We start from the raw sequence: 10,475 nt of genomic DNA on the forward strand, positions 1-10,475 counted from the left end.
TGAGGCTTGAGTTCAATCCGTTTTAGTTAATGTTTCCCTCGTCTCACCCTAATAAAGTAGTGAAAGTTTTTGTTTGCTCTTGCCTTTTGCATATGAGAAACTTTTGCCAGATTTTAGCTCCTTTTGGGATGAACTACACTCATTTGCATTCGGTTCGGTGTGCTCAAATGTGTGTCATAATCATTAAACCGTTTTATGGTGTTGCCATAATTATTCTATTATTAAGTACCAAAACATTTGTCATGCACGCATTGTCCAGGCATTGCGTATGCCATTGTTGTTGTTGTTGTTGTTGCTCCTACTGCGGTTGTTTATAAATGATTAAACCTAGTCCACGTTTAGTAAACTTACAGCAGCCCCAGGAGGTCCCTTCCTTGGTTCTTCTTCCCCTTCTGTCTGTGTGTCTATATCTATATGCTTACACAAGTCTGTGATTGTGTGGTGTCAACCCCAACTATTCAAGTGTATTAGTGTGGTTTTCTCTGGCCGTATGGATGTGTGGTGGTTGGAAGGCAGGTATGGGTGTATGTGTGTGTGTGCTGTTAAACGCAAACTCAGCCGCTTGGCAAATAAACATTTTAGCAAATTTACTACCAACTGACAGCTGTCAGCTTTATAACCATCATCAAACAATGCCAGCAACAACAACAAGTTAAGGATGCTGACAAAAGGTGTGTGTGTGTGTGTAGTCTAGTTTAGACCGCATCACTGTTTGCCAAGTTAGAAGCGACACAACACCAAAACGAGAACTGAATACACACACACACACACCTACAACAGCTGCCTATAAACATATGTGTGTATAGGTACCCAGATAGGTAGCTAGTAACTGAAGTAGCTAGAAGCACCCACCGACCACAGCAGACAGTTTTACCCACTTAACACTTCATTGAAAAACCACTCCAACCACCTTTAGCCCATCTGGCCTCGCATCTAACCACCTCTACCCACGATTTTACCTTCTAACTTTTCACCGGAACAACGACAACGAATTGTTGTTCTCTGTTTGACTCTGTTTATGAGAATATTTTCACTTTGACTTTGTTCAAAATTCATCTGGCTAATTGTCACAGTAAACCCAAAAAAAAAAAAAAATAGAAAGGTTAAACAGGAGGGAGAGAGAGAGTGAGAAAGAGAGAACGGAGAGAGCATTCTCCTTAGCCATCAGCATGCCAGCTTATTTTACTTCACTACAAAGCATTCCAGTCAGCTGTGGTAGCGTACAATTTGCACTCACTGTCCGCTATTTGCCGTTGACTATATTAAACAGGTAAACACACACACACACTCACAGACACACACACACAGGCACTGACAGGGTAAATATTTTGCATTTTTGAAATAGCATTTTTTTCTTTTTGGAGGTGAATTTTTTTTATATTCTGCGGTGAGGTTGAGGTTCACTTGAACTTTGCATTTTTTCTTCAATTTTTTCATTTTCTCTCTTTTGGCATCTTTTTTATTTAATTTAACACACAAATTTTTATTTATTAACAAAGAATTGGTTAAAAAAAGGTTAGCCAAGCTCTGTCGGAATCTCTCACACAACTGGCTAAAAGGGTGTGAGTGTATGTACACCGTGTGTGTTTGAGTGTGTGTGTGTGTGTGTGTGTGTGTAGGTGTTCAATTGGTGCATGCTCTGTTCCATTGTATTGGCCAACGATGGTTGTCATGGCAACTTTACATACCAAACGACTGGCCAACTCTGACTTCGGACACGCATTTCAGCGCCCTTTGCGTGTTGGCGGGCTCGTCTAATAATAAAGTTTACAGAAAACCAAACCAAAACCAAAAAACAAAAGTTTTAAGCTCCATAATTGGGTTAATTTCGATCCATTTTTTATTGGTTTTCCCGACATCAAATCATCATCGAAATGAGTCATAGATTCGTCGGTATTTGCTTGTTTCAATGAAGCAAATTGAAATAGCAAAATGTCAGCTGCATAAGAGTTACTCAAAACGCCGAGAAAACAAAGGACTTAACTGCTGACACTAAGGGTTAAACGTTTAAATTTCAATTAAGCCAAAAGCACCAACAGCACCAGAACAGGACGAACGAACACCACTGGCAAAACGTTACAGCTCATAAATTTCTTGACTTGTGTCAGGATGTGTTAGTTTGGCCGACATTCTGCTTGCAACCAAAGCCAGAAAAAACTTCCCCAGCCCCAACACCAGCTTCAGCCCTTCGTCCAGCCGTCAAAGGCATTGGGAGCCAGGCAAAGCCAGAATGCAACAACAGCGCAACATCAAGAGAGAATCAGCAGGAGAGCAAGAGAACTAGAGAAAACCAGAGAAACAGTAAGACTGTATAAGCGGGAGGGTGAGATGGAGAAAGGGGTAAGCAGTAACCCTGACTAAAGCGGCCAGTCACTTAAATGCCCCAGAAATAAACTGCACACATTGTGCACAAGTTAAGGCAACTTTTGGCAGCTGCATTTGGTAACTGCCAAAAAACAAAGGAGCAATAGTTCTCTTTCCATCAGCCGCCACATCAACTAACGCATGCCCTTGCAATTATGTATACATATGTTGCTTCTTACTTATCAACTAACTGAAAGTAGGTTGACTATATAAAGTTAACATAATTTAGTCTTACTCTTTGTTTGTTTAGCCTGTAAAAGTTGATAGACAATTGCTTATTTTACATCGAGACGAGCTCAGTACGTTAAACCAAGCTCCATTTTAGTTGTTCTCTACAAAACGAGGTATCAAATGGGTCATTTTAGTCTGTAATTTAGTACCGCTTAGTTAACATAACACAATTCGCCCTTAGCCAAGTTTGGTCATATTAAAACATCATTAAAGATAAGATCTATTCCACATTACTTAACAAGGGTCTGCAAAATGCTTTGGAGTTTAGCCAGAAAAATTAGCATACAACTACATTTGAAGCAATTTTGAGTCTGTAATCCGTAGATTTAGAAAATATTGAAAGGGTAAATCAACAAGAAGGAAACAAAAATTCAGACTACCATTCACAACCGAACCGTGTACGAGTATTAGGAACTTGTGGCAATCGTAAAGTACGAGTTTGAGGCGTAACAACATGATGTGGCCACAACGCTGACAATGGCCAAATAAGGCACGCGGTACGATTTTTTAATTAAAGTACGGTCTCTTTTGCAGGATGGCAGTCCACCCTTTTCGTGTGGATTCATCTTCTGGTCACCTGGTTAGCATGCAATTGCTTTTTGGAGCTGTTGCTGTTGCTTGAGCCTGTGCATTCAACATTCAGATATGGGAAAAGGAGGACCGAGAGATGAGCTTATGCATTTATTCGACTGAACTTGGCAGTTCACTGTGTGTGAGTGTGTGTGTGTGTGTGTGTGTGTGTGTGTGTGTTTGCGTATGTGTGTTTGTGGAGTCTCTGTGTATGGACTGGCATACTTGTTGATGTCTGATGTGTTCCCATTTGCATGTTGCATCCGAAAGCTAGAAAACAAGCCGACGCCCGCATGGACACATGCGATGGCTTCATTTGTTTGTTGAGCCAAAGGAGCTACTGCTGCTGGTTGTGCTACTTAGTTGTTGTACAGTTGGGTGCTGTCAACTTGTCAGTTGCTGGGCTCATAAACATAGCAGGCAACTACAAGGACTAGAAGGAAGGACTTAAAAGCTCTGACAGGTGCACTCAGGCACGCACTTGCTCCATGCGTTCCCGCACTTTGTTGTGCTAATCCCATTGGCATGATGGTGCTACTACTGCTGCTTCACATTGTCTATCAGCAAGCTTTTCGTCGACGTCGTCGTCGTCTTTCGACGACTTTCTGTTAATATGCACTCGACTTACGAAGCGACCCAACAACCCATCGTTTGATTGTTTCCCCCTTTTCTTTTGCAGTTTTCCCCCACTTCTTTAGGTATTTCCCCATGTCACGTATGTGGTAAGCAGATTGTCAATCAATCCATCTTTTTATACCCCTTGCAAAAAGGGTATATTAATTTTGGTCAAAAGTGTGCAACGCATAGAAGGAAGCATCTCCGACCATATAAAGTATATATATTCTTGATCAGCACGACGAGACGAGTTCAAATAGCCATGTCCGTCCGTCCGTCCGTCCGTCCGTCTGGATCAACGCAAACTCCTCCTAGACCGTTGAAGCTACAGAGCTGAAATTTTGCATGTAGGCTTGTATATACTGCAGGCGTTGTATATCTCGGATTCAGCCGGATCGGATCACTATATCATATAGCTCCCATACAAATGGCAAAGTCACGAACAGTGACTTTTCTTAATAACTTCATTATTTTTTGAGCTATTGTCGTGAAATTTAATATTGGTGAGTTAATTTCACATATAAACGACTACGCCAAATTTGATCAAGATCGGGTGACTATATCATATAGCTCCCATAGGAACGATCTTTCGAAAACAGTGACTTTTATCAATAACTTCGTTACTTTTAATGCGATTGCTTTCAAATTAATTGTTTGTCAGTTTAATATATCTGGTAATGACTGTGCCAAATTTGATAAGGATCGGGTAACTATATCATATAGCTCCCATAGGAACAATCGGTGGAAAACAGTGACTTTGATCAATATCTTCGTTATTTCCTATGTAGGCCGTTCTTTCGCAAACATTAGCCTTTTTAGCTTAAACGTTTTTCCACTTTGATGGCTATAGGTAAGGAAAGAGTTACCAAAAAAATTGCAAGGGTATACAAACTTTGACGCGGTCGAAGTTAGCCCCGGCCCTCTGGTTTTTATACTAATTGTGGCTGCTTTCACTTTTGTCTATAGTTAGTAAACTGCCACTCGCATATTTCTAAAGGGAAGAGAGACAGTAAAGGTTATATGTAATATCTAAAAGTCATTCAAACCGTTTTTGCCTTTTACTTTAATTTTATTAGACTTTTACATGGAGAAACATTTTTCTCTGAAGGAATCTTTTTGGTGTGCATAAAGAAATAAATTACTTTTTTAGTATGTGCTTGCGGTCGTGGTCTCTTTCCTTCACTTTGTCTCTCTCTCTCTCTCTCTCTTTGTCTAGCCAATTTCACTGGTGTCGATTTCATTTAATTACTGACACTATTCACATGACATACAATTGAACCAGTTGACCTGAAGTTGGGTAGGACAATCATCAAACCGCTTGCCCTGTGACTGGCAACATAATTAATTTGCACTTTCCCCGTTGCAGCAATTTAATTTTTATTTCATTAACATAAGAACGCGAACTTACCACCCACATTACACCAACCACACACACACACACACAAAAACGTTAAGCGGCTTTGTCTCATTAACTTTAAGGTGCACACACCCACACACATACACTTATGGGAAGCAAATTAAGTGTTTGAATGCCGTTGAGAAATTCATTCATTTTTATTCGCTTTGAAATTCATAGTAGCCAGCCACCTCCAACAACCAATGCCTGGAGGTTGCCTCCTTAGTTCAGTTCACTGGAAATGACGGTGCTACGGTTTATAGTGCGTAACGCCATCAAAAATAGTTAACAGCATTGAAATGCTTTTAGCTAAAATGCGTTGCGAGCTTTGAATGTGTGGCTATGCGTAAAAAGTTTCATCCCATCCACACACATACACAGAGAGACAGAAAGAGAGAGAGAAAGAAGGAGTCGTATGAGCTCTACATACAATAGTTCAACCCACGCCCACACTCATCTCTATTCTAATGTGTGAGAAATAAAATTATTTCCGATTTTATGCTTCTGCCTTTTGTCTCTACTGTTACAGCACAATCAGGTAATAATATTACATTAAACACTCATGACAGGCCAACATTTCATTTACATGGAATAATTTTCGCTGAATATTTAGCATACTTATTTGGGCTTGGGCGCATGAAGCAAAAAGTTTAAATTGTTTACACTTGCCTTCTTTAATCGTTTCTGCTGGGCACAGGAGAACTTCAAGAAAAACTTTTCAAGAAATTGCAGGAAGCACAATACATTTTTGTGTATAGGAGGTGTATATATGTATATATTTTTTTTCATATATATCTACTCTATATATTTATGCATGTATATATGAGGAACAAATTTTATTAGCATAAAATTTATAAAGAGCTTTTCGAAGATTTTTCTGCTTACTCTCCCACACTGTTGAAAAGGTCAGAACCCGACTCCTTCCCGAGCATACGTTCAACTTTTGAATAGCAACAAGAAAAAGTTGAAAAGTCCCAAAGTTGTTGACTCATTTATACATATATGTACAAGAAATACATACAGGAACAATAATTATGTGTATATGTGTTTATATAAGAGGACGAGAAGGTGAATCTTTTCTATTGAAGAATTAATTGTTTGGCATATTAAACGTTTGCGAAGTCTACCTTCATGAACTCTGAGCTTAATAATATACAAATTTTAGGATAAAAACAATAGGTACAGAAAATGCTGTTGTATTTGCGACTATTATTATCAACTATCTCGTGTTCATGTCTTTAATGATTCATTAGAAATAAAATTATTTTATAATAAAGATATGTCTAAAGGTAAAGTATTGTTTGAAAGAATTCGCTAATCTTTATCTAACTTTTTAATGTAAACTCTTAGGACCAACAACTTGAAATGTGTTTTGTTTTGTTTGGTTCTTTTAAAGAGTACCCAGACAAGATACTTTACCATTCGTATGCTTCATAAATGATAAAGAATGTCGTTACATAATGATTCAAATTTTTAAACTAACATGACTTGAGCTTATGACTGTCCATAGTTAATTATTCTTTCGATGTGTATATACTCACTCCGTTCTAAATCCTTTCACTTTTAGACACGCGAGAAATATATTTGCTTTGTCAGGGAATTTGCAACACTTTTTCGATTATCGTTCAACTTGGCGCGTTAGATATTGGTTTTAATAGCCGAAAATGACACGAATAGTTTATATGTACGCAAATGGCAAGTGCTTAAGCAGGTGCTGGGACACGTTGTCGCGTTACTAGCCAACTTCAAATCCTAACTGACCGCAAAGTATTCTTACTTTGGACTTTATGCCAAGCAGCAGACGACGACTATGTGGTAACGACGTCGACAGCGACGTCAGCGGCTGCTTCAGAGCTCGAAATAATAACAATAAAATAAAAAACTTTGCAAAAAAAAAAAACAAAAAGAAAAAAAACGGAAAATACTAAACCAAAGCAAAGGCAGTAAAAACCAAAAACGCGAATCAACGCGAAAAGCAGCTAAGAAGAAGGTACACTACCCTACTTTACTCCTTCTCAATGCAGCGTTGCAAAAGAAATTATGGTAGCGCCGCTACCAGCCACTGCCGCTGCTGCTGCTGCCACTTCTGTGTGTGTAGTGTTTCGTTTACGTTGTGCTGTTCGTAGTGTTGTGCTAATTTGTGTTTGCGGCTTTCGCACATCAAACAAGTAACAAGAAAACAGCCAACAACCGCCTGTTGTTGCTGCTGTTGTGGTTGTCGGTCAGCACTCACACATGACAACAAAAAAAGAAACACAAAATGAAGTTGACCTGCTTTCTGGAAACGAACGAAAAAAACACTCTTCAAAAGTGGAACAAATTTACATAGGCTCGGTCGAAATTATGCATGCCTCCGTTGATATTGAAATGGTCGAGCAAGTTGAACTCCCACTGCCACACCCCAAAGCAAGCACAAATCCAAAATCCAAAGGTAAAGGCAAAGTAAAGCCCAAAGGTGAATCAAGAATCGCCATTTGCAGGCGATAAACACGTCAAGCAGGCGCAAGAAGCCAGCAAGAAGAAGGGGAAAAGGTAAGAGAGGGGACGCGCAGTGTGTTAAGGCAGGACGTCAATGTCGATGTCGGCTATGCAAATGGTATTTTGCAGTGCTGCTGCTGCTTCTGCTGCTGCCGGCGTCTCAGGAAGTCGTTACAGCAAAGAGGACGCGCCAAAGAGCAAACCAACGGCAACCTTTGTGGGTCAAATGTTAAACAAAAGAAAAATGAAAGTGTCCTGCTTTTCACCACAAATAAATCAGTGGGCACAGTTTAGGTAGAACTTGGCACAAATCCATTAACATTAACACCCAGTTGTCGCATGCAAAGTGCGAATAATTGAAATCTATTTAAAACTTGGCCAATGTCATGCCAAGACAGACAAAGCACACAATTTGTTAAACCAGATGAAACGTTTAATCAATTCATTACCCTTAACATTACGTATACGCCCCCGTACATTTATGAGCAATCATGTTTAGTGTAACGCCCAACCAAAGTACGACCATGTAGCCACGTCTCTGCTGCTTTCGTATTTTGAGTTGCTGTTTTGACTTTGCCAAAGATATTGCCAATTTAAAGTTAGTGACACACACACACGCTCACGAGTCACCACGTGAGTCCTGGATGGCAAATTGTGGTAGATGAAGACGGCTCCTTAACTCATTGAAAAGTTTCCCTTTGAGAGCATTTATGTTTGCATAACTATTAAATCGGGTAATTTATTTGATGACCTCAGTCAACTAAAAACACTATATATAATTGACCATTTGCTGCTCCCATCCAAGGTCAACTTTTAGACCATTGTCCAATGGGGGCCATTTAAAAATGTGTTAGCAAAAAACGAAACGAATAACCGAAAAGCAACAAACGACACGACACGAAAAACTAAAATTTCGCGATTTAATCTCGAAATAAAATAAATGATTGCAATGGGCTGCTTGCTGACCCAAATACACAATCAAAATGAGGAAAAAACTAGGGAAAGGGATCAAAAGGCTCACTGGGCAGCCACTGAGAATTGCGAGCTGATTATCGCTAATTGCGCCCAAGGAAATAGAAACTAACTCTGTGTGCTTGTGCTTGTGTGTTGGGGAATGGGGGAAAGTGTTTAAATTAATTTTCGTGCCCCTTTAAATATGGAATGCAATTTATTTTATCGATAATTGAGTGGCACAAGGTCGATGACAATATTTTGTTCCAGCAATTGAGAATAATTGAAAGGCAGGCGGCGTTGCTTTCAATGTCAGACGAAAGCAATTTCAACGCTAAGAAAATTAACAGCAGCAGCAGCAGTAGCAGGCAGCAACAAAAAACAGGCCGACTGGAGCAAAAACATAAAGAAATTTCGTTAACTAACAAATATTATTGTTAGGTGAAAACCAAAAAAGTGAAATCGAAACGAAATCATGGCTCATCAGGTAGGCCAAGTTCATCAAATGTCAACGAATAATTGTTTACCTATTAACCTATATTCCACTTTATGTCCATAGTCAAATTTGATGCCTGAGAAGGTGAACAAAATTTCAGTTTTACGAAAAATGATCGGTTTAGATAAAAAAAAGCCAGCTAAAGACTACGTAGTACCAAACAATTCGGCCTTTAATTTGCAACAAAAAAGCGGCACTGCCGATCCTCCAATTTCGCAGGTTTTAGAGAATACAACAAGCAACGGCAACAACATGAACAACAGCAGCAACAGCAAGTGTCCCCATTGCGAAAATATGGCCAAGAATTTTCTGTATCTGGAGAGCCTGATACGTAATAACAGCGATAAGGGTGAACAAAAATGCATGTTATGTGCCTCTTCGCTAAAATATCTACAGTATGTCAATCGGAATATCATGCAAGTGTTTGGCAACACTGACTCAATTGTTAAGGCAGCTCGCTCATTCTCCAAGCAACCGCCGCCAGCTCTCAAGTATTCAGTGGCCACGCCGCAACAGCAGCAGCCGCAGCCGCAGCAGCAGATGTCACAGAAACAATTGGTTCAGCGTGCCAAGGGCGGTGCCGTGATCACCAAACAGAAATCGGCTAAAAATCTCAAACCGAAGACAGCGACAACAACAAAGACAAAGACGAAGACAACGACGACGACGGCGAAATCAGTTGTGAAGTCTCTCAAATCCAACAGGTCCAGCAAGTCCCTCAAGTCCCTCAAATCGGTTAAATCGGCAAAATCATCAAAGAGCTTACACAAAACGAAAGGTAAATCCAACACACTGAATTCGGCTGGGTCCAAGAACAAGTTCGGTCATGGCAAAATGCAACTGAAGCGCAAGTTTCGTGTGCCCAAGCAAATTAGCCATGCTAAAATGACACGCAGCGCCAGTCAGTATCATAGTCTGGGGATCATACGTTCCAAGTTGGCCAACAAGGCCAAAAAGCAAAAGCAATTGGCCACCAAGAAGCGTAACAACGATGCACAGCCCACAAGCATCAATTGGAAATTGTTGAAGAGGAATTTACCCAAACGTTTCAAAATGCCGCTGGCAACCAAATAGAGTGAAAGGGAAGGATGGCTCAAATGTGTTACACGGACTAGAATCATCGTTATACGTTGGATAGAAGAAACACAAACAAATTCACCCACTCACTCACTCACTCACTCACCATCATCTCCATCACCATCAACATCACCATCACTTGCCTGACTACACCTGCCTTCAAAATTCTTAGTAAAATGCTGCTAAAAAATCAAAATAAAATCTAAATCAAATGACATCTTCAACAAATCAAAAGTTGTTCTTTCTTCCTTTCATTTTCAGAGTAGGCCTTGAGATACACATTTGAAGCATTTTCAT

At 39.8% G+C, this 10,475-nt stretch overlaps 1 protein-coding gene across 1 annotated transcript; it reads left to right on the plus strand.

Moving 5' to 3' along the window:
- Positions 1–8,981: 8,981 nt before the first annotated feature.
- Positions 8,982–10,401, plus strand: LOC6647347 (probable serine/threonine-protein kinase cdc7). The gene is made up of 2 exons (XM_002069831.4): positions 8,982–9,092; positions 9,165–10,401. Exons 1-2 carry the CDS (start codon positions 9,081–9,083, stop codon positions 10,173–10,175), a joined length of 1,023 nt encoding a protein of 340 aa, XP_002069867.2. The 5' UTR covers positions 8,982–9,080; the 3' UTR covers positions 10,176–10,401.
- The last annotated feature ends 74 nt before the right edge of the window (positions 10,402–10,475 follow it).

The sequence above is a fragment of the Drosophila willistoni genome, chromosome 3R, assembly GCF_018902025.1.
Source record: "Drosophila willistoni isolate 14030-0811.24 chromosome 3R, UCI_dwil_1.1, whole genome shotgun sequence".
Lineage (NCBI taxonomy): Eukaryota > Metazoa > Arthropoda > Insecta > Diptera > Drosophilidae > Drosophila > Drosophila willistoni.